The sequence below is a fragment of the Calonectris borealis genome, chromosome 1, assembly GCF_964195595.1.
Source record: "Calonectris borealis chromosome 1, bCalBor7.hap1.2, whole genome shotgun sequence".
NCBI lineage: Eukaryota > Metazoa > Chordata > Aves > Procellariiformes > Procellariidae > Calonectris > Calonectris borealis.
Window position 1 is genome coordinate 127,635,685 of NC_134312.1, and position 25,348 is coordinate 127,661,032.

General features: G+C 37.4%; 1 protein-coding gene across 2 annotated transcripts in view; it reads left to right on the top strand.

Moving 5' to 3' along the window:
- DMD (dystrophin) overlaps positions 1 to 25,348 on the top strand; it is a 1,244,291-nt gene that overhangs the window by 388,172 nt on the left and 830,771 nt on the right. For both annotated transcript variants that reach the window (XM_075174519.1, XM_075174510.1), the window contains exons 10-12: positions 16,191 to 16,379; positions 16,718 to 16,899; positions 23,365 to 23,515. In XM_075174519.1, coding sequence (XP_075030620.1) covers positions 16,191 to 16,379; positions 16,718 to 16,899; positions 23,365 to 23,515 — 522 coding nt within the window. The remainder of the gene's footprint in view (positions 1 to 16,190; positions 16,380 to 16,717; positions 16,900 to 23,364; positions 23,516 to 25,348) is intronic.

Sequence of the window (25,348 nt, forward strand, 5' to 3'; positions counted from 1 at the left end):
CCACTTCTTTAAAACTGTCACTGTCTTGCACCTAGATTAACCTACCATAAAGTGAGTGCAAAATTTTTGTAGCAGCTATAAAGTTTATACCTTTCACCCCTTCATTATTGAGGATGTTATATGCCTTATCAATTTCTGGTTCTTGTTTGTTCTCTACCTTTGTAGCTTGTGATTGTCTTTTTTATTTCTCTTCTTATTAAGCAAACAAGCATGTAGCTATATAACAGGATGCTTCAGAAAAGCAAGTACTCTAGCATTTTTCCTGGGGAAAGCTCTCTATTGCACACAGCCTTGTAATACTAGTAGTTCATGACTAGTGTAACTCTTCTGCTTCAAGTTCATATAGTGTTTATAATGATAGAACTTTTCGTAACTTCACCAAAAGGTAATGGTTTTGAGAAAACATTGTAGATCAGGTGTGTTTCCCTCATGTTGAATTAAAAACTTCAGACAAAGCAGTTAATCTATTTCTGAAGACCAGATTAGGACGCAATTAACTGTTTTGTCTGTATTATAAAAGAACAGTCCATTTTTTTAAAAGCTCTCACACCTCTGTGTTCTTCAAGGGATTTTAAATTAGCCTGGGGATAATTGTTATTTCAGGAAAGGGCTGAAATTTAACCAAGTTATAAATCTCTGCAGAATAATACATTTCCCCACTTTCAGGGTATACTTAATTTTTAACAGCTAACACTGTAAGCACAGAGACATATGAGACCTAAGTAGTAGAAACTAGAATCAGCTGCCAGGAAAAATGGGTCTGACCTGAAGGGTTGGTGATGGTGAATAGATAAAGCTGGAACAAGGATGGTTTGAAGTAGGTGGCTCAAAAATGCCACTTCAGAGGCAGTGACGGAGTTCAGAATTTGTACATTTTTGTTTTGAACTGACAGTGAATATCTCCCAAACCAAATTGCCCATTTCATGTAGCACTGCCAAGGGATGGAATTCCTTTTATAAAAGTTTACTTAAAAAAAAAAAATTCCATGGAAATCACACACAAAAAAAAGGTTGGCCTTCTGTTAAAGCAGTATTATTAAGGTTAACTGCCTGGAAGTAGAGAAACAGTAGAATTCAGGTTGCATGGAATATTGTAAGTTCAGTGTCTTAGGTACATACATTATGACAGAGCTTTTAATTACAGAATTAGTATCCTTATATCCTTCAGTGAACTGGATGAGCCTGTTGTAAAAGGAAGTCTGGACTGTGTGATAAAGGAGACTGTTGCTTTTGTGAATGCTGATTTGTTTACTGCAGAAGTTAGGAGGTAGACAGAGAGAGGGTATCTGAAGGTCTTTCTGAATTGTCCATGACTCTATGGGTAAGGAGAGAGAGAGAAGCAATTCAACTACTGCTACACATCTTTTTCCTTTCTCTCTTCCCTGCCTGTTGCATAGCTCTACTAACCTATTGCGTATCTCTCTTCTTCCATAGATCAGCACTGCAGCTGAACGCTTTTGTGAAAGGTGTTAAGTAAAGGAGCAGGGGATTGCAGAAAGACAGTTCCATGATTAAAACAGTTGAGCACTGCTCAGAAATATTCTTTACCTCAATTACAGGGTTCCCTCTGAGCAAAGTAATCTTTCAGAGATGTTCTGAGGTCTGGATGTGTTATGTGAGATGTTGAGCTCTAAACCAATGAAGCATTGAGCGCTTGGATACAACTGGATTCACTGAGAACTATACTTTGAACTAAATTATTATATAGGACCCTGAGAAATCAGGCCTTATACATCGTGAATCAGTCGCCTTGAACTATTGTATATTTTGTCTTTCGTTCCAACACATGTAAAATAGAAGGAATATGTGGATGTTGCTGAAGTGTTGGGGTATGGGAGCTGGGGGGAAACCACCAAAAACCTCTATTCAGCATTGAAAAAAAAAGTTCAATGAGACAAGGATTTAGCTTTGCACACTGAACAATAACAGTAAAATACAATATTAAATATTGTATTTATTGAATGTTGCCCATTCTCTGCACCGAATGAGATTAAGTCAATTTTAGTACTTTTTTGGCCATTGATATTGTTGTATTTGTGCTCCTTCATAGCTTTTAATATAACTTTTTCCTCATCATCCCTTTTGAGACATTGAGCCAAATGCTCAAGGCAATTTTCTACCCTCAGGGACTATTCTTCCTATATGTCATTGCATTTGTTAACTGATAACCTTTTATTCCAACAGTTAATTAAGATCAAATTTTTCAAGTGGTCTTCTTTTTTGATTTCTGCTGCTTTCTTATAGAAGTTCATCACTGAGCTTAAGTGAATAGTTCTCTCCAAGGACACATGGTGTGAAAAAAACCCACTATTTCTGAGCAGTGGCAATATTTTTTCTTTCAAATCATGATTCTATTTTCTGCATTCAGATTCTGCATATGCAGATGTGGATGGCTGCTGTCCTCAGCATTATCATTTCATAAACCTTCAGTTATCTCTCTGAACAGGTTAATGTTAATACTACTGAATTATTTGGGGAACTTGGTAACCAAGAACAGTAGTGATAGCTCTAGTGAGTACTATACAGTGGACCATATTACTCCCCTAATTAAGCAAAGCATCAGTTGATTTGCTGATGTGTTGAGTTGCTGATGTGTTTGCAATGGTAATTATGGTAAGGCCTCTTATAGACTGCTGGGAGGCTGCAGCATATGACCTTTTTTTATTCTTTTTTAATTAAGCTGTAATTCCCCTACCCAAGACGGAACTTAGAAAAGTTCCAGACAGTAGCTATCAATTGAACTGCAGGCAAAAAGAAGATGTTGTACTGTCACATTTGTGTATTTTGTAATAAAGACAGCTTTATCAGCTATCAAGGACAATATTATAAAACTGCCTTACATGTAGAAATTCTAAAGAATAAGAAATTATTTTCAGATTTTCCACTAGCAAAATTTAGTCAATGTATGGCAGCTGGTTGATTGCTTTTTGTTGTGCTCTGCTCTGCAGTAGAGGGTTGTTACTTCAGGCCAAAGATGGTAGAATAGACGTTAGTCTGCCTTTTTTCCTTTACCTATAAAATATATAATGGAAGTATAACATTATTATATAATGAAATTATAACTTAAAATGACAACAAAGTTTTTAACAGATTATTGTAGGGGAAGGTTTCCAATAATAGAGAACAAAGCCTTGTATAAACAGATAACATTCCTTGTTTTATGCTTAGCTACTTCAGATAGCCGGAAATATATAATGTGGTTTCTTTACATCATTCTGTTTGGTTTTGTTTTTTCTAGTGTATTGGCTGCGACAAAGTTTGAAAGGTTGGAGTAGTTATAAAGGAGCCCAGGTTCTTAAGGCTGACAATGTCTAATTCCAGCCAGAGGTACCTGTGTAAGGGGAGGCTCAACACACACACCTGTGCTCTTAATAAATCACAAGAATACTTCCCTTACTAAATATAAAAAAGTGATGGTACAAGATGAAATAGGAATTTAAAAAATTCTGAACAACTGTTCCCCCTTCTACTGTGTCTGTGAAGACTGGTTCTTGCTTCTGCCCTTTATTTCAGTCAGTTCTGCAGCTTTCTGCATTTCAGCAAGTAGAACCAAGTATTCTCTTGTTCCTGGGCAGTTTCTCTGCCTCAAGCCTCTGCCTCAAGCCTCAGCTCTGAGGCTTGGCTCATCTGGCGCCAAGGTCTGTGCTGTTCCTTTAGCACACGCCACACTGAGCTGTCTAGAGAGCTTTCTGTCTGTGAGCGGGCTCAGTGGCTCATCAGGCAGAAGTAATGTCCCTTCATCCAAGGGCGTTCCACAGCCCAGCCAGTGTCCATAATGCAGTGTAATAGAATAGTCAAAAAAGTAAACACGCGGCTAATGTCTGTCACATATGGTCAGACAAATGTTGGTGTGCGGCTCATATGTGAGCAGAGTAAACCTATAGCTGCCTGGTCCTAACAACACAGGTGCACTCTTAGTCCTTTGTGTAGCAAGACATTCTCCCCTCTCAACAAGTAGGAGTTGCCTATGCAGAAAGCTTACAAAATCTTTTCCTGCATACTGTGGAGTGTAGGGATGAGTGTGATAGCTATTAAATTGGTTTGAGCATTATTTGGGGTGAGAGGATAAAGATTCTTAACAGCAGTCATTGCAAATGAGTTTAAAGGAGACATTGAAAGAGTATGGTAACAGGCCTAAGAAAGAATTTTTAGACATACAAGAAAAGCACATTTCTCCTTGGAAAAGAAGAAGAAAAGGTGTGTTGCTCTTTCAGAGATTAGCCCTCAGGTAAAGTGAAAGGGAAGGGAACGCTGTTTTCGTAGCATGAGTAAAAAAGTCTTACAGAATGAATAAAAGATTTGAATACTTGAAATACTGAAGAAAATTTGAAGCTTAGTGAAGGTAATAAGGAAGGAGGGAACAAGTATATGCATGTGCAACTGATAGGAACTGTCAAAGGAGTAAAGTCTGCATTTGTTTCTCAATTCCGTATATGACATGCTAAAGAAATCATTCCATACTTTTTTGGATAATCCATTTGTATTTATTTTGGCTAAGACATAATTTACCTGTCTCTATCCCATTTTTCTGTTTATATATTTAATGGCTTTTCTGCTTATGGAGATTTTTAGAAAACAATTTAATTAAGAACATAGAACATTTAAAAGGTCTTTGTCAGAACAGTGTACTTTAGAGTGGCTCTTACTTAAGTCCTTATTACATTTAGAATTTACATTTTAAAAATTAAAAATAAATGTGACTATATTATTTATTCCATCTTGAAAATTTTTCATGCTACTGCATGATGCTGTGATTACAATTCAAATTTTAAGGTGGACTGGTCATTATCAATGGATAGAATTACCTTTTCCTTTTTTTATGTACATGACAGTATAAAACACAATAGACATTTGTCAAAGGAGCTGAATCTGCTGATCTGGAGTTACCTTGTTGGTAGCACTACTGGGGATACACCGTAGGCTTCCTGACCTGTGATATACTTTCAGGACCCTGTTACCATTTACTACTGAGAGTTCTGTGAAGAGTCATTAGTTAATACTGAAAATTTATCCTAGGGTGAAAATGTCATCTTTCTTTATGTGAAGAGTGCTCTTATTTATGTGTTATGTAGAGATGAAATGACCTCACAGCCTACTGTGTGACATGAGAGCACCTGAAATATACGTCCCCTTAGAATGTGCCTTGTTCTTGGATCAGAAAAGGGAAGGGTTGAAGAATGGTGGGTAGACTAGGCATTTTAACAGGAAGAAATCATAATTTTTTTGTAGGTGTATGGCGAAAGTAATTCTGTTCAGTCACAGTCAGTTGATTTAGCACATCCACATCAAGTCATATTACTGTTTGGAGCCATGATTCTTAATTGTTTGAATGGAAAGTACCTTCCTTAGAGAGGCAAGTACTGTGTGTCTTGTCATCAGTAATACATCAAACAGCAATACATTTTATAGTCAGAACAAAAAACTCAATATAATTAAAACCCTTAAATAAACATAGGCTGAAAAATTTTCCTGGAGAGTTAATAAAACCAGTATGTTTTTATAAGCTTTGTGGAAAAAAGGATCAAGCAGCTACTGAGCAAAACCTGCTTTGATCCTTTTTCCACGTACAAGTGTGTTGAAGGAAGCAGGCTAAGTAGAAAACCTTTTTGTGAACCACTGACTTACTTGACCATGTATGTAAAATGACACAGTTTTTAAATTGTTAGAAAATTCAATCATTCCAGGTGGCTGGCAGCCTTGGTTCCTGTCTCTTAATACTATTTTACCTATCCTCACAGTTCCCAGTCTTAGTCTTTTTCCCAACCCAATTGGTTCCAGTTTTTTCACTTGCTTTCAGTTGACTTCAGCCAACTTCTATGCTGCAAAACTCAAGGTGTAAAATTTTCCTTTAATGCCAGTGAAGTCTTTATTTGTCTTTTTCAGTCTTTATTTGTACTAACTGCACCTAATAGAGTAGATGAAGAAATTAATTTTCCTTTGCCCTTTCCTATCAATGGTTCCAGCATTTTCTTTTCTTTGTAATGTACTTTCATCATACTGCCTGGTTTTGGCTTTTTTCCTCTCAACATGCACATTGCCTAAGCTCTATTGACTTTGAATGAACTAATAATCTACTGCATCTCAAAACTGCAGTTGCAAGGACAGGCCAATTCATCCAGGTGGAAACATCTGCAGTACAAGTGGAACCACTGAGAAAATTAGGTACTAAAAATTTAGGTTGTCTCAACTGAGCAAGCAAAACCTGCAATTTTTCAGATTTATGATAAGGCCAAACCTGGGTGCATTTTCATATGAATGGCAAAAAAAAAAGCATCTTCCTGACCAAGGTGTTTTCAGTCACAAAGGCAGTTTTGGAATCTTTAATAAAATGAAAATGCCAGCCTCATTTAGAACAAGGAAATAGTTAACATTATAATAACCAACAGCCTAACCAATGTATCTTCTTACTTTTATTACCAGAAATGACTGAACTGTTCTGTCTAATGTTATCTGTTAAGAAAACAATCTTGATTACTGCAAAGAACATTCTAGCATTTAACATTTAAACAGTTATAATTTGACAACTTTACAGACATTAAAATATGATTTTGTAATGAGGAACTTGGAGGAACTGAAAGAATAAGCAGTGGTATCAGTCTCACGTGGTAGGAGACATGGTTAGAGGGTGAATAATGTGTGCTTTCTGAGGCTGTAATCTTGCAAAGGGAGTTTTCAAAATGAGAAAAGTACTCTGGACTTAAATTTGCCTTTACTAAAAAAATGTTTCTTTAAAATTTTATGTCTCTGAGTTCTAAAGCTGTAAATGTCTAAAGTCAGATTCTGCATCTTTTACAGTGAGACAGGCAGTTTCTGAAGGAAGAAAATATATAATGTAAATAAGAGTGCTGGAATGAACCCTAAATCTTTACTGCAAAACTACTTTATAAAACTGCCCAACTAATTTCTAAAACTCAGAAGCAGTCTTTATGAACTAATAGAAACATTCTTGGAGAGTTTACAACCATGTGTCCAATCCTTCTCCTCTCTTCAGTAACATGATGCAATAGTAGGTGAGGAACACTTCCTCCCCTCGCTTTCTTACTCTAAAGCAGCTGCAAGCTCGTGGTTTAGGCTCTGTGAATTAATTCATACAGCTGCCAGGCATATTCTAGAGGACAACATATGGGTCCAGAGAATTTTTTTCTTTCTAGGTCAGTCCGTAATAACAACCAGGACTATTTTCCATGCAAAAATGGCTGGCCATTTTTCAAAATAGTCTGTGAGCTGACTGGCTGACTGATTCCTAGCTAGATGTGAAGAAGTCATCATCAAACATCTGGATTTTTCATGTCATCTTTCCCCTTAACATTTGTGTCATCATGCATGTATTGTTATTGTGTAGATTACTCTCTGTAAATGTTTTGCTTTGGCTGCTCCCAATCAACTTTGTTTTACATAATCGTTAAATACTTTATTAAGAATAGTTTTTGATTCAAGAATGAAACTGCATGCATATTTAAACAGCTTTTTTCCTAAGAATAGCCTTCCTAGCAATATATGGCTATAACAATTTAACTTCAGCGCATCCTAATTGTTTTTCATTCTCTTAAAAATTATGGTTAGAAACAGCCATCACAACTTACATTAGATGTCTCTATTAATAACTCTATGTCTTTGTTCTCAATGTAGTATATGTAATATATTAAAATTCTATTTTTTCTCAGTATTTTAGGAATTCTGAAAAGATTTCATATAAATTCAGAAATAAGGACACTCACAAGAGGTGTTGGTTTTGTGTTGTTTGGTTGGTTGTTGTTTCTTTTTTTTTTTTTTTTTTAAATGGATCTGCCTACCATTATGATTTATAAAATTCAGGGTTTTCATTGTTGTGTTATGTGGGTTATTGTTATGTTGTGTTATGTGGGTTATTTCAGTGTGGACTGTTCTTGGTGCTGTGGAATCTACATACTTAAATTTGGGTTCTGTTATGGAATGAATAATCTTTATGTAGTTGAATATTACTTTGAGACACTTTTTTGTTTGTTTTTGTTTTTTAATACAAAGTGTGTGGTATAGGCATTAGGTCCAGTAGTTGTCCACTTCCAAGTGTGAATATTTAACTTAGTGTTTGATGATCGATTTACAGCTCAGCCAACAGTCTGAATTTCTGCTGATTTTTCATTCCATATGCAGGATGAGGAAGGATGTACAGTTATCTTTTAGAGAGCTAACAGCACTGATGAAGCTACAGCATATCAGTGGATTTTAAAATATATGTATTTTGTCAAGTCAAAACCAACTGTTCATTCTGAGGCATGTTTTTTATGCTTGTAGACTTTTCACAATGGGAATATTCTCCGCTTATGTAGATTCAGATCAAAGTGGCCATTGCTCTACTCTGGCTTGTTAACAGAGAATGTGCTTAAAGGTACAGTTTTGAAAGTGTGTAACTATGGCTTGATTTTATCAACGAAATTAGTGAGGATGATTTGTTTTAATTCATTTCACGATCCTAGGGGGTTCCTGCATATGTTACTGTGAAATCTGAACACAAATACTCTGCATGCTCAACGCGCTCTAGAACAAGATGCTACTACTGTTTCAGCTTCTGATGATTATTCTCTTCATTTTAACTTTTCTTTTCCCCAAAATGCATGGGGAAAGAGAAGGCATAATGATCTAGTGACTTTATTAGGCCTCCGCAGTTGAGAACTCTTCAATTGTGCTATCCATAAATTAATATTTTCTTTTTTTTTTTAATTATTTATACTTCAAGCACAGTGGATATCCATTCCTCTGCTTTTTCACGTCGTGACTGATCCCAGTTCTCTGCTGGCAGTGATGCTCTAAGATTTAAGGGAAGTTTGAAAAGTTGTTGTTTCCTCCCTCTACCAAATATAAGGATTACTGACACCGTTCTGCAAAGTCCTTTGGTTATACTTCCTCTGGCCCTTTTCTGATTTCCTTCTGTCAGAAAATGGCCATTTTTTGAATGAGAGCATACTTTGGTATACCTGCCAAGTAACTATTTTAGTTTCTATTTACGTTAGAGTGTTTGCTTGTCCTTACATTTCTTGAAGAGTTATTTGTGATAGCATGAGAAAGCAGTGAAAACGTTGGTCATCATGACTAGGGAAAATTATACTCAGTAGTTGTTCCTCAGAAAAAGAGTTGTTACGGGGTGCTTTGTTTAAACACTTGTCATACACGAGTCAATACTCTGTATTGGATCTAGAGAAAGGAGGATTTTCAGATGGAGACTTTTCAAACAAATAGCTGACAGAGACTATCACAGATCTCTGCAAACATGATGTTCCTAGTGTCGCTCAGCTGTTACAGCATCTTTTTTCCCCCCAGTGTATCAAATGTGGATATAGTCTGTGCAGTATTGTTATAGAAAGGAAAAAATCATTACATATGTGTCATGGTTTAACCTGGCAGGCAGCCAAATACCACGCAGCTGCTCGCTCACTCCCCTCCCCCCCCGCCCCAGTGGGGCGGGGAGAGAATCGGAAGGGTGAGAGTGAGAAAAACTTGTGGGCTGAGATAAAGATAATTTAATAGAACAGAAAAGAGAAAATAATAATAATAATGATGATAGAATATACAAAATGAGTAATGCACAATGCAATTGCTCACCACCCGCGCTGACCGATAACCAAGTAGCAATCGGTACTTCCTGGATCACGCCTACCATTCATATACTGAGCATGACGTCACATGGTATAGAATATCCCGTTGGCCAGCTGGGCTGGCTGTCCTGATTACGTTCCCTCCCATCTCGTGTACTTAGCTCGGTCAGTAGGCATGGGAGCTGTCCTTGGACTAGGAGGGCACTTAGCAACAACTGAAAACATCAGTGTCTTATCACCATTCTCCTCATACTAAATCCAAAACACAGCACTAGGAAGAAGTTTAACCCTATCCCAGCCGAAACCAGGACAGTATCCACCCCTTATTCTATACCATTTACGTCATGCCTAGGTCTCACATTTTTTTCAATACTTTCCAATTAATCACCATGTTCTTTCTTGTCTTTTTACATATATATATATATATATATATACACACACAGAGATATCATTCCCTTAGTCTATGGGCCATCCCTCTAAAATGTCCATTGAGTTCATTTAGTCCACGACTTTGGGCTCCATCTGTCATTAGAATCCTTCAGGGCAGGAGAGATGGTGTGTAGTGTTGGACTCTTGCATCCTGAAGCCAGTTCTGATTCCAGTATTGCTGCGCTCGTCCGGTTCTATTGTTGTTGCACTTTGCTCCGTTTCATCGGAGTTAGCTCATTCTTCATCAATCTGGGTGATTTTACTGCTATAGCAACCATAGAAATAATGATGATATACAATATCATATAACAATTAACATCATACAATTCAGTTCATTGGCTATTTTCACCCAAAATCAAATCCCCTTGAGGTACACACTGGACTTCCCCATCCTTTCGCATTACCCACCAAGTGCACCCAGATCCTTGAGCAAAAGGAATCCCACGGATGGGTTTTCCCTTGCCAGCGGCAGGAGTAACCCAGACTGTCTTCCCCAGCACATTTCTCATATGCACGACAGGGACTTTATCTCCATCTACAGTACGTAAGAGTCTTGATTGGGCAGGGCCAACTCGATTGGCAGATCCTCCAGTGTTGACTGGTGGGATCCCCTGGTTGACCAGGTGGCTTTTGCTAAATGTGTATCCCAATGCTTGAATGTCCCACCACCCATTGCCCTCAGTGTTATCTTTAGCAGTCCGTTGTATCGTTCAATTTTTCCAGAGGCTGGTGCATGGTAGGGGATGTGATAGACCCACTCAATGCCGTGCTCTTTGGCCCAGGTGTCTATGAGGGGTGTTTCAGAAATGAGTCCCATTGTCTGACTCAATCCTTTCTGGAGTGCCAGGTCGCCATAGGACTTGCTTTTCAATGCCCAAGATGGTGTTCCTGGCGGTGGCATGGGGCACAGGGTATGTTTCTAGCCATCTGGTCGTTGCTCCCACCATGGTGAGCACATAGCGCTTGCCTTGTCGGGTTTGTGGGAGTGTGATATAATCAATCTGCCAGGCCTCCCCATATTTATATTTCAGCCATCGTCCCCCATACCAAAGAGGCTTTAGTCTCTTGGCTTGTTTGATTGCAGTGCACGTTTCACATTCATGGATAACCTGTGCAATAGCGTCCATGGTTAAGTCCACCCCTCGATCATGAGCCCATCTATATGTTGCATCTCTTCCTTGATGGCCTGAGGCGTCAAGGGCCCACTGAGCTATAAACAGTTCGCCCTTATGTTGCCAGTCCAGATCCACCTGAGCCACTTCAATCTTAGCAGCCTGGTTCACCTGCTGGTTGTTTTGATGTTCTTCAGTGGCCCGACTCTTGGGTACATGAGCATCTGCGTGACGTACTTTTACAACCAGGTTCTCTACCCGGGCAGCAATATCTTGCCACAACGCAGCAGCCCAGATGGGTTTACCTCTGCGCTGCCAGTTGTTCTGCTTCCACTGCTGCAACCACCCCCACAGGGCATTTGCCACCATCCATGAGTCAGTGTAAAGATAACGTACTGGCCATTTTCTCATTCAGCAATGTCCAAGGCCAGCTGGATGGCTTTCACCTCTGCAAACTGACTCGATTCACCTTCTCCTTCAGCAGTTTCTGCAACTTGGCGTATAGGACTCCATACAGCAGCTTTCCACCTCCGATGCTTTCCCACAAGGCGACAGGACCCATCAGTGAACAGGGCATATTGCTTCTCGTTTTCTGGTAGTTTGTTATACAGTGGGGCCTCTTCAGCACGCATCACCTCCTTCTCTGGGGATATTCCAAAATCTTTGCCTTCTGGCCAGTCCTTGATCACTTCCAAGATTCCTGGGCGACTGGGGTTTCCTATTCGGGCCCGTTGTGTGATCAGTGCGACCCACTTACTCCACGTAGCATCGGTTGCATGATGTGTAGAGGGGACCCTCCCTTTGAACATCCAGCCCAGCACCGGCAGTCGGGGTGCCAGGAGGAGCTGTGCTTCAGTACCAACCACTTCCGAAGCAGCTCGAATCCCTTCATATGCTGCCAATATCTCCTTCTCAGTTGGAGTGTAGCGGGCCTCGGATCCTCTGTATCCCTGACTCCAGAACCCTAAGGGTCGACCTCGAGTCTCCCCTGGTGCTTTCTGCCAGAGGCTCCAGGTAGGGCCATTCTCCCCGGCTGCGGTGTAGAGCACGTTCTTTACATCTTGTCCTGCCCGGACTGGCCCAAGGGCTACTGCATGAACTATCTCCTGTTTAATTTGTTCAAAGGCTTGTCGTTGCTCAGGGCCCCATTTGAAATCGTTCTTCTCCCTGGTCACGTGATAGAGAGGGCTTACAATCAGGCTGTAATCTGGAATATGCATTCTCCAAAAGCCCACAACACCTAAGAAAGCTTGTGTTTCCTTTTTGCTAGTTGGTGGGGACATGGCTGTTATTTTGTTGATCACATCTGTTGGGATCTGACGATGCCCATCTTGCCGTTTTATTCATAAAAACTGGATCTCTTGTGCAGGTCCCTTGACCTTACTTTGTTTTATGGCAAAACCGGCCTTCAGAAGGATTTGGACTATTCTCTTCCCTTTCTCAAAAACTTCTTCTGCTGTGTTGCCCCATACAATGATGTCATCAATGTACTGCAGGTGTTCCGGAGCCTCACCCTGTTCCAGTGCGGTGTGATCAGTCCATAGCAAATGGTAGGGCTGTGTTTCCACCCGTGGGGCAGTCAGTTCCAGGTGTACTGGATGCCCCTCCAAGTGAAAGCAAACTGTGGCCTGCACTCTGCTGCCAAAGGGATTGAGAAGAATGCATTAGCGATTTCAGTTGTGGCGTACCACCTGGCTGCTTTTGATTCCAGTTCGTATTGAAGTTCTAGCATGTCTGGCACGGCAGCACTCAGTGGCGGCGTGACTTCGTTCAGGCCACGGTAGTCTACTGTTAGTCTCCACTCTCCATTAGACTTTCGCAGTGGCCATATGGGACTGTTAAAGGGTGAGTGTTACTGATCACTCCTTGGCTCTCCAGTCAACAAATCAGCTTATGGATGGGAATCAGGGAGTCTCGGCTAGTGCGATATTGTCGCCGGTGCACTGTTGTGGTAGCGATTGGTACCTGCTGTTCTTGGACCTTCAACAACCCCACAACAGAAGGATCCTCCGAGAGACCAGGCAAGGTGGACGGCTGTTTAATTTCCTCCATCTCCAGGGCAACTATACCAAAAGCCCACCGGTACCCTTTTGGGTCCTTGAACTACCCTCTCTTGAGGTAGTCTGTGCCAAGGATGCACGGAGCCTCTGGGCCAGTCACAATGGGGTGCTTCTGCCACTCATTCCCGGTCAGACTCACTTCGGCCTCCAATACAGTTAACTCTTGGGATCCCCCTGCCACTCCAGAAATACAAATGGGTTCTGCCTCTTTATAGCTTGAGGGCATTAAGGTACACTGTGCACCAGTGTCTGCTAGAGCCTTATATGATGTCATCAATTCCTGAGGGTTGATCTCTGGAAAGTATTCCTGAATAGTCGTTTAACCCTAAACAAAGCCTGAACCACATTCAGGAGACATAGCAATATGAACATGCTTGTTTGAACATCCCAAGGGTATTCAAAATCCTCAGGAAGTATTGTGGACATCTTCATGAAGAAAGAAGAAAAGGGAGTTTCTGAAGATATGGAAAGGAAGATGAACAAGTGGGAGAAAGTGTCCCATCATGTCTCCCCCCTAAATTCATTCTCCGAAGAGAAAAAAGTGTAATTACTAATAGTTTCTAAGAGGTGGTTCCCGAAACTAATAGTTTCTAAGAGGTACAGAGATGATGACAGTGCTGAGTACAGATACCAGATCAGACTTGCAACCAATGATCTTATCACCTCATAAAACAGCAGCAAAATGATAATCTTGGCCCAGTTCCGAATAATGATGAACAGCACAAAAGGGAACACATACTGTAAGCAAGGTATTACATAACCCAACATTGAGAGCAGCCCCACAACTTTGAGAGCCCATAAATCAACATTGTGACCAATCAATATAATGAATGTTTACAACAATTTCGCCTTCACACTCTTTGGTCAAATCTATCGTTATCTCAACCTTTCGAGCCCCATGTTGGGCGCCAAAAAAGGACTGTTGTGGTTTAACCCGGCAGGCAGCCAAATACCACGCAGCCGCTTGCTCACTCCCCTCCCCCCCCCCGGTGGGGCGGGGAGAGAATCGGAATGGTGAGAGTGAGAAAAACTCATGGGCTGAGATAAAGATAATTTAATAGAACAGAAAAGAGAAAATAATAATAATAATAATGATAGAATATACAAAATGAGTGATGCACAATGCAATTGCTCACCACCCATGCTGACTGATAACCAAGTAGCGATCGCTACTTCCTGGATCACGCCTACCGTTCATATACTGAGCATGACGTCACATGGTATAGAATATCCCGTTGGCCAGCTGGGCTGGCTGTCCTGATTATGTTTCCTTCCATCTTGTGTACCTAGTTCAGTAGTAGGCATGGGAGCTGTCCTTGGACTAGGAGGGCACTTAGCAACAACTGAAAACATCAGTGTGTTATCAACATTCTCCTCATACTAAATCCAAAACACAGCACTAGGAAGAAATTTAACCCTATCCCTGCCGAAACCAGGACAATATGCAAAAGCAATGATAACGCTATCCCTTTCCACAGTAGACTGTGTACTACAAAAAACTATCATGCTGCAGAAATGTGATGGGGTTGGGTGTAATTTCTTACTCCATTGTATACTACTTAAAATCTGGAGTTGCACACAATTCAAATATTAATTTGTGCCGCAGGAATATATGTTGAAAATTTTTTGTAGTCCTGTAAGATAGCACTTTCTTTAAACCAAAAAAACATACTATTGAGTATCTATCTGAGTACTATCAGATTTCCAAGCCTGCTTTTCTGATGCAGATTTATTCACTGAACATTGTTTTTCACGTGTATGTGGCGATGAAGATATGGCTGGTATTTTAATTGGCCTAACACACATATGACAGAGGGATTCACATAAATTGTATGTGATTATTAGATCTATACAATTCAGAATGAATTCTCTGTGAAGATGAAGATTGAAGATTTCATTTTAAGTGATCATGTTACATTCGTTACATTTCCTGCTTTCTGGTGATAAATTTTGACTTTCTGTCCTAAACTACAGTGAAAGGCTTTAGATGCTGCTTTGAGTGTTTTATTGGCACAAGTATGTCAGTAGAGACAATTTCTGCTAACTATAAAAACATTAAGTGTCTTGGTATTATTTTTTATAAAAGCATAAGCATATTTTAATGTAAACAGTTTGGTTTTGTACTAACTTGCTAGCAAAGTAACTAAACTTCTTCAGAACTTCTTGAAAAATTTATGGAATGACATCTTCTGTGGCAAACCCATATTTCTTGCTTATGTTTTGTCCTAGTCTCCCACTATTATACTAATCCTTAAATACTTGTTATTGATTTATCTTGACTTTAAGCAGTAGAGCATAAGTGAATTCTGTGCTTGTAAGAGTCATCTGGCTTTTAAAGTATAAATATAAAGGTGGCCTTTGCAGGAAAGAGAAATCAACAGTAATGCACTTTTGTTTGTTTTTAAAAAGTTATGATTTGGCATGAGATTTCTGAGCTTTTTCGACTTTCTAGAATGGTTTTAACAAAATGGGTGTCTATGGATTGCTCAAGCCTAGTACTGCATGTAGTGTAAAGGATTGTTTTCTTTTTTATATTCTGTTTTCCATAGATTCTCTGCAATGTCAGCATGTAACTTACTGCTTTTTTGATGATGATATAATTTTACTAGCTGCTGTAGGAAATAAATTTCTCTCTCATTTCCGAGAGAAAATACTTAAATAAGAAACAGTAAACTAGAAATGAAAAATCAGACTATTTATTGAAAAACAATTATAACAGCACTCTACAGGTATAATTTAAATATTGTCACTATTCAGAATAGTTGCTAGGAATTTCAAATTCTAGTGTAAAATATCTAATTTAATCTGAGATATTTTTATTTCCCTCAATCTTACCTGATCTTGGTCAATTAACTGATTTTATGCTAATAAGTACTTCCACACATTAGCCATCTGCTACTTTTTTGTTTTATAAAAAGCTGGGTTTTTTATACAAGGCAATGGCATTCTATTTATTCTTTTGTAGAACCATCTGAGCAGATGCTATTTGCATTACTTAAAATTTTGGTTTTGATCAGTTTTTAGGAACTGTTGAAGAAAAGACATTTAGCACCATGCGGATGGGGTCTGAAATGGATCTTGAAAACTACCAAACTGCTTTAGAAGAAGTACTCACATGGCTTCTCTCTGCTGAAGATGCATTACAAGCACAAGGAGATATATCCAATGATGTAGAAGTTGTTAAAGAACAATTTCACACCCATGAGGTATATATTTATACTAATCTTTCAGTAGGCATTTATCTGCTTATGTCAACAAGGTCAAAAATACAAAACAAAGATATTTCCATTTTATTTTATTCCTTTTTCATGTTTTAAATTTTGATTTGGAGAATTTAAATGTAGTACTGGAGACCGTGCCCTATGCAAAAAGTGAAAGTGTTTATTTCTGTTTTGTGTTAGAAGGTTTGGGGAGGAGTTGAAAAAATAAAAAGCGAAGTTGAAAATCAGGTTTGGAAAGTGGTGGAATTGAAGATATTTCTCCAAAGTCTGTTCTTTCCTTCCCAAGAATCAAACTTAAAATTGCATTTTATTTGTATTGTCAGGGTTTTATGATGGAATTAACAGCTCACCAAGGACGTGTTGGCAATGTTTTGCAAGTTGGCAGTCAGCTTCTAACAATTGGAAAACTTTCAGATGATGAAGAGAATGAAATTCAAGAACAAATGAATCTACTTAATTCTCGATGGGAAAGTCTCAGGGTAGCAAGTATGGAAAAACAAAGCAAGTAAGTAATATTTCAGATAAAATAATATATATGGAGTTTGACTGAAACAATCGTGAACTTGACTAACAGTTGGGATTTTCTTTCACTTCACTGTGAACAAAACTCCATCTCAGATATTTTTTAACCTGAAATTTGAAGTGTAGTGAATTTTAAGCTTACATGTTGTTTTGAGACTGGAAGCCACACAAATCAGGAGCTATCAACAACTTGGACACTAATAACATTTTAACCAAGATTTATATAACCTACCTCACTTTTTTCTCATTGTTTCAACAAGTATCACACAATATTTAGCTACAAAGGAAAGAATCTTTACTGAGATACAAAAGGAAAAGGGAAAAAAATCTTTAAGACCTGTAAATTTTGATCCCATAAAAATACTAAGTGGAAGCTTAGCTTTCCAGGAAATATTGTCATGGTTTTATCTGAGGACAAATTACATTATTCAAAAAAGGGGAAGTCCTATATCTTGAAGTAGAAATACAATTAAAAATAGAAAAATAATCTATTTATTAGTCACATTAGTCTTTGAAGCAATTTTAAATTTCTCTGTCTTATTTTGAAATTTTTATTTACATAGTGCTATCTAGTATAAGAAACCCCACAAATGCTTGTGATTGTGCCACAGTGGAGTAATTTGTTTTGCAGGATACAGAGTGGTTAAACCAGAAAAGTTATTGAAGGTGTTTTTTGTGTGAGTTGCCTTCCTTATCTTAAGAAAATGTCTGTTATTTACTTGATCTTTCACATTTCGTTTTCTGAGCCTCTCTTCTTTTTTCATTTTATGTCGATTCTTTTAATCCCTGTCTGATATAACAACTCTGTTTCAAACCTGTGTGATTGAGTCTTACTTTGTCATGAGGAATTTTGTACGCCTACTGGCCTTTCTGCAAAGGGGACCAATGGTGAAGGTTACCAACTATCATACTAAATCAAATCCAGTGGAAATTTTAAAATTAATTGAATGTCACTAGGAGCTTGTTTATTGCCAAGCAGTATTAATTACTGAAGAATATAGTATTCTCTACAGTAAAACTAAATAAATGCAGTGGTAAACAATCTGAATCTGAGATCCTTGGTGGCTTTTGGGGGACTTTGAACTAGGTAGTCTTCATCAAAATCTTTCTGCTGAGTTCTTAATTTTCCTTTCAGAAAATCCCAATGAACATGTACTAAGTGAGAAACTCTTCTGTCTGTTCCTTCAGTACAGCTGGAGGGTGCAAATGTGGTTTTAATAAAAGCTGAGTATCTCTAGTAGTCAGGCCAATGGTCTAACCCAGCATTCTGACTGTAACAGAACAAGAAAAGATAAGCTTTAGGGGAGATAAATGATCTCCTGAAGCAGCATCTTCTCATCGCCTTTTTGCCACTGGTGAAGATCAAATATTGGACTGCATGGGCCCATTGCTCTGGAGACCAAATATTGGGCTGTACGGATCATTGCTCTGACCTAATATTGCATGTCTTATGTTACGAAGTTCTCCATAGAACTCTCCCGACCTCGAGTTGTTTTCAGCTGGGGTGACTTCCTGAGATGGAAACAGTTTTGTGTATTTGGAAACCTGCTATTGATTTTCTTTTTTTCAAAAAATTCCATCTATTTATTCAATAACCGCTTAGACCTGTTAGCACCCATGGCATCCTTTGGCAGTGAATTCCACAGGCCTCTTACCCAGTATGAGTGCTACTTTTTTGAGGAATGGCTTATTTTTCTCTGTTTGTTACTGGTAGTTTAAGTGATTCCCTCTAGTTACTATGTTATAAGTGAGGGTCAACAGTGTATATCTTTTTTTGTTTTTGCTCTCTCCAAAAATATATATCTTTGGTTATTCATCTTGCTCTTCTTTGAGCTTTTTCCAGTTCTACCTTATCTTTTTGGAGTTGAGGTGACCAGAATTGCCCACAATATTAAAGGGAAAACTGTGATTTTCAACAATCACATAACATTGCTTCTTTTTTTGCAATATGTTCATAGTAATTCCAAACTCTTTTTTTTTCTTTTCAGCTTGCTACTGAGTATTGAGATTGTTTTCTTTATTCTATCTTTCTTTCACAGTCTGTAAAATTGTTTATGGGTTTCAGATATTTCCACCTAACTTCCTCCAGCTTTATTATTTTCTTGGAGAGAAGACTCTATGATACTTTACTGTAGGTAGTTTTTATTTGCCATATTTATTTTCATTTAAATCAACACATGCAAGTAGCAACCTTACCCCTATGAGTGGTACTGTGTCTACTAAAATGTTCTTTAACACCAATTGTTAAACTTATCTCCCAGATGCAGCTATAGGTCATTGCTCGGGGAATTGAATGGTTTAGTATCTTCTGAAGCATGTCTTCCCATGTATTCACTATGTATTGAAAGTATTTCACTCTTCTAGCAAGCAATACATTAGCATGCTGAAGGAAAACAGCCTGTTTTTTCATTTCTTCCTCCTGCCCTTCCCCAAATAGGATTCTCTATAGTAAAGCATCTCAGAGTGATAAATGAGCCACTGGAGAGGAAAACTTAATGCAATTTACCACTTTATGGAGAATTCCACAACTATTAAAACACATTCAATTCAATGGAAAAGTATTTTGTGTTTGAAACTTATGAGGGCCATACCATAAACAAAGATTATTATAATCTCCTGAGGTATATAAATAAGTACTAAAGCCTCTATCAGATGTTCATAGAAGTAATTTGAAAACCAAAAAGTACTGTGAGAATGGGAAGAAGCAAGAAACATTCTTTTGCTTAAGAATCAACTGTGATTAAATTATGTTCTGTGTTTATTTCATTTTCAAGTTTATGCTCCTTGCTTCAGAATAATATCAATATTCTATATAGTAAGTATTTATTTCATCATATCTTGGGTTTCTTAACTCAAATTCTCTTTACTTTAGCAGGTTTTCTATACCATTTATTTAATTTATGGCTAAAAAACCCTATCTCTTGGGTGAAGCATTGTATTTAATATTTATAATACCTTGGTTTAGAACATCAAGTAAAACAATAAAAACACACTTGAAAGTGAAGAAGGACTGAGTTAGATCTGAGATAGCTAATCCCTTGTGAACCATGGGTTATAATACAGCAGGGTATCGGCTTCGTGTACTCTATCTGTAAAGAAAGAGAGATACTGGAGTGGAAAAGACACTACATGTATCTTCTGGTCTTCTTATTTTGATCAGTAATTAACACACGATTTCCAGTAAAAAAACCCTGAAATCATAGTACATCATGAAGATCCATGACACTCTGTTCTTAGGAAAAAAATTTTGAGAGAGATAATACAGAAAAACATTACTGTTTGATATCTACTATTTAGAGATTTGGATTAATGGGGCCCTTCCCATTTCTTGGAACCATTTTTTTTTTCTTCAGTGTCTCAAATTCTGGTGAAGTTTCAGTTCCTGCTTATAGTTGTTCCTGTGATCTGTTTTCTTTGGTCCTTTCCTTCCAAGAGCTACCAACTGGAGTCTTTAAAAATTATTACTGTTTCTAGAAAGTAGCATAGCTTCGCAGAGCTCCAGTTTTAACACCAGATACTATCTCAGTGCCATCTGAGATCAGTGAGATACCATTGAAGAAACAGGTGTAACTAAAAACTTATTTCAAAACAAACTTTTAATTTTTTAAAAATTTGTTTGCAAGTCTTTATTTCCATAAAGTTAGCTCATCTTGGTGTTTGCCTGCAGTTTGTCCCCTTTTCTGTATCTGCTGCTCTGCACTAGATATGCTTCATGTCCATGTACTCCTCAGGATTCCTTTGATCACTGCTTGCACTCTTTCTTTGTTTCCCAGGCTGCCTTTCACATTTCTCTCCATTACCACTACTGTTTCAAAAAACTCTATTTTGGTTTGTGTTGCTATGGTTACTAATACCACTTGATTATTTCTGTTTCAGAAGTCCTCAGCCAATTTTGTTTTTTTAATCTGTCCAGATGCAAGTGATAATCCTGAGATAAATGATTAGTGTTGTTGGCTGCCCTAAGGGAAAAAAAAAAGTACAAACAGCTTCTTTTTGTAACAGCTAAGTTTTTGTTATTAAAATACCCAAGTCATAGGGATTTTTTAATAATTCCTTTTGCACCCCTGTTTGAAAATATTTTTCATTCTTGTTGCCTGTTACTTTTGGGGTATTTGAAGTCTATGTGTTTGGGTTATCTGCTTAAACTTCTGTTCAGTACAAAAAATGGATCCTTATTTAACAAAGATTTACCAATACTAAATTTTATTTTTTGCATAAACATGTTAAAGTTTATTTTGAGAAGGCCTTTTGTCTAATGCCCTGTTCTTTTTAAAGCAAAGGCCATTTCAGGGACAGAAGGACAATAGTAGAGTGATGGAGGTTCCGTTAGATTTAGTGCTGGAATTCCATCAGCCAGTCAGTCCTCAGCCTGTATCATTCCAGGGGTTCTTCCTTCCCAGGTGCGGGACTTTGCATTTGTCCTCGTTGAATGTCATAAGGTTCCTCTTGGCCTGTCCCTCCAGCCTGTTTGTGTCCTTCTAAATGGCAGCTCTGCCTTCCAGTGTAAAAAGTGACAGTTAGTATATACACAGGATTCAGAGTATTTTGCATTCCTAAATTTAGAGGTGATCCCAAGGATTGCTATAAACTGAGGAACAGCATCTAAGAACGGAGTATGCGTTAGCTGAGACACATACAAAGAAAGCATCAAATAGCACTAGAAACTTAGAGATTTCATTTTACAATATGAGTTAATACTGGGTCTACAGTACTTATTTTTAACTATATAAATAGCAAATAGTAAATATTTCGTCAGAGACCAAATGCTCATTTTGAGAAGAGTCAAAACTGGAAGGAATTTTTTTTCTTTCCTCAAAAAAGGTAGAAAATAAAATAAATAACAACCAACAATTGAAGTGCTGAAGTTTCAGACATACGCCTTAAAATATGAACAGGCTACAAATGAGATATGGGATTTCACATATTACATGTGCATGACTTTGACAGATATTAAATCCTGGTAGTTCAGAAGAATTTAAATGTGTACCAAAAAGTAATTATCTACACGTTTCATGCAATCTTCTGTGATGATTGGTTTGAAAACTATTAGGTGTGTCTGGGAAAATACAGAATGATGCTTACTTTGGGCATATTTAGACATGGATTTTCAAAATTATACACTTCTGTGTTTGTTCAAACTGCCTTGTGAAAATCCAAAATTGGTTGAACAAACTCAGAAGTACTTGCTTTACTTGAGCATACCTTGAAATTGTGACAGAAAGCTGCATGTTTGGATTTGTGCGAGCATTTCTTAAGTTGCCTACGTGGTCATGGACCAAGACCTCTTGGACTTCTCTGGAGCAGTGTGCTCACGTCGCACTTCTGCCAGTCTGCAGTTCTGCAGGTGCTGTGGGAGAGAACGTACTTACGTTTTTTTTGTTTAAAATATTCTTGTGGGGGGGGAAATGTCAGTGTGACATTGGGCAATTCTAGGTGCTGTTGGTCATTGAGAGACAAAATTTACAATAGCTTTCTAATTTGGGCTACATTTTCAAGAAGCCAACAAGAAGCCAACTGAGAAGCAAGTGGAGTAGAATAGGACTGTGCTGTCTTTCTTACACAGCAGTTTTCTCCAGTCTGAAAGTTCAACTCAGATTTTCAAATCTCGAAGTTGAGTTCTGAAAGTAGTTAACTAAATTTTTGCTGCAAGAGTTGTGCTTGAGATGTAAGTAACACGCTATACCATACAATGATTTCACCAAGCTCAGTGTGACTGAGGACAGTGACTTGGGTCTGTCAAATCTAAGTAAAGTTAAAAATTCTATGTTATGTGAAAGATGAGTAATACAAATAACTACTTGTCATTCCATCGCTCAGCAATAGTTTACACATTATTTTAAAAATACTTTTGGTAAGGTGATTATTTTGTTAGGAAAGTTTGGAGAATTTCTAAAGATGGCAAGTGTAAGTGAAGAATTTGTAGTGGATTTCTGGACAAATCATTTTGGAGCTATCAGAATACTTTGTTTAGGCAAAACTGAAGTATTTCCTGTTTAATTCTCCAGAGCGTTCTCCATTGAATAACTGAAAATTTAATAATATCTTCTCTTCTGTTTAATATCCTAAATTTGAGGGAGCCTCATAAGTACAGCTGCCTAAGCACTTTTCAAAGTACTTGTAGTAGAAAATACAAGCTTTAAGAAACCAGATAGTAGAAATTTTGAACTTCCAAACAGCTCTAATAGAAATGTAACTGGAGGCCAAAACTTTAACAGACAGTATATTATATGCAGTACTCAGGTTCTAAAAAAAAAATGTTTCAAAACAATTTGCCTAATTCAAAACTGTTTCAGCAAATTTTCAGTTACCTGCTTGAAAGTATCATTTTTTTTTATTCTAGTTTGAGATGTAGCCTCACGAAAATCAGTTAAGAGTATACAGGGCACCTATTTCTGTCTGTTGTTTTCTTTCATGTATAAATTGAAATAATTATTTATTTGTTTTACAGTTTACATAAAATCCTAATGGATCTGCAGAATCAGCAGCTAGCCCAGTTAGCTGACTGGCTGACAAAAACAGAGGAGAGGACAAAGAAAATCGATCTGGAGCCCTTAGGTCCAGATCTAGAAGACCTAAAGCATCAAGTAGAAGAGCATAAGGTATGCTTCCAAAGGCATAAAAAACAATTTGAGTCTTTGACATTTTAAAAGCACTACTCCTGCCATTAGAACATAGCAAATTAATATGGAAATTTGGTTTAATATTGATTGTTTTGTACAATTAACAAGCTTTTGTAGAGTTATTTTATCACAACTCTGACTTTTATCCTGCTATAAAAAAAAAAAAATTACTTCCTTTTTAAATATAAACAATATACTAGAATATTCAAGGCAACTGTACCATCCTTTCATTACACAGTACAATAAGAATATATCAGATTTTTTAATACCTGTGTTTTCTTCTTTTTTTTTGTTGCATTTTTTTTCCTTGCATGCTGTAGTAGCAATGATGCACTAGTCATAATTAGACTGCATAATCTTGTTAGGACTCCTGGGACTCGGAATATGTAGCTGTACAGCACTGTAAAACAGGCTCTAGTTTCTACCTGTAGAAAATACTTTTTAGTAATGTATTTAATTAATGAAAAATAACAAACTAATAAATGGAGTGTAAGAGAGAATTTGGCCAAATTTTTTCCACATTCCATGAGGGTAATTCTTTAATTGGAAGAATTAAGAATTAAAAAGAGAGAGACTGTATAACTTGTGCAATAGCTTTGTTTCATTTACTGGATTAAATTGTCTGGCTTCATATTAATTTAAATTTTAAGATATATCTATATATGTATCCATGACACATAGTGATTATGATAAGGAGACACAGAAAAGTTTAGAAAACAGAGATGATTTGTGAGGTCATGGAGATTTACTGTGATAACCTGTTAAGGTTTCTACATCAAACTGCTTCAAAGCAGTTCAGTTTCATAGTATCTTGAGAGATTTTAACATTTGCTTGATGGCCTGTGTCAGTGCTAGTCCAGGTTCTAGAGGGCAGATCATCCCGAAAAAACAATTCAAACTGAAAGCAGCTTTTACAGTTTTTTAAAAAAGAGGTCAAAAGCTGCCAAAGACTGCATGATCCACTTCTGTGTTAAAGGTGATTTTTCTGCATTCTGATTAAGGAGTGCTACTGAAGAAGAATACAAATTCTATACCTACTGCTGCTATTTGTGCTATCCGTGCTCGCCCTGTGAGGAGACAATGCATTTCAGTATGCGGGTTTGCTAGCTAAGCGTATATTCTGATGTTATATTTTCTTTTTTAAAAAAAGACAGCAGGTAATTATGAAATGGTAATTAGAGAAAGAAACCTGAAAGATTTTGAATACATGAGTACTAAGCATTGAATAACTTTGTTCCTATTTCTATGCAATTTGTATTTGAATACTAATGTAAAATGTAATCCTTTTATTTATGCAATCTCTTTATGCTGTTTCTTTTTAATATTGAGAAAAATGGGTATTTAGCTTGTATTTTAATATTCTGAGTGAAGACCTGCAGAAATCTACCTCTCCCATATACTAGTTCTTCATTTTTGGTGTGATGAGATAGTCAACATTATTTATTTATGTGTATTACTTTTCAAATCTATTTTCTGTACAAAAGACAATTTAGTTAATAAGGTAGAAAGAAAATATTTTGGTTTTAACTTCAATTAACATTCTATTCTTGTATAGTTTGCTTATTCATAAGTCAAAGAACAAGATGTTTTCCATTCTTTCACATATTGTGTGAAAGTTTCAGATAATTTTATTGCATATTGTATGCAGCAAAGCTACCTTCTATAACAAGGATTAACACAATGGAATTTTAATAGCATGGATATTGCTTCATTATTAAATAAGCAAACAAAAAAGCAAAAACCAAAACTCCCCTTAATTTTTCTTAGTCTCACATGAGTCTGGACATCTCAGAAACAATGTTGTAGAAATTG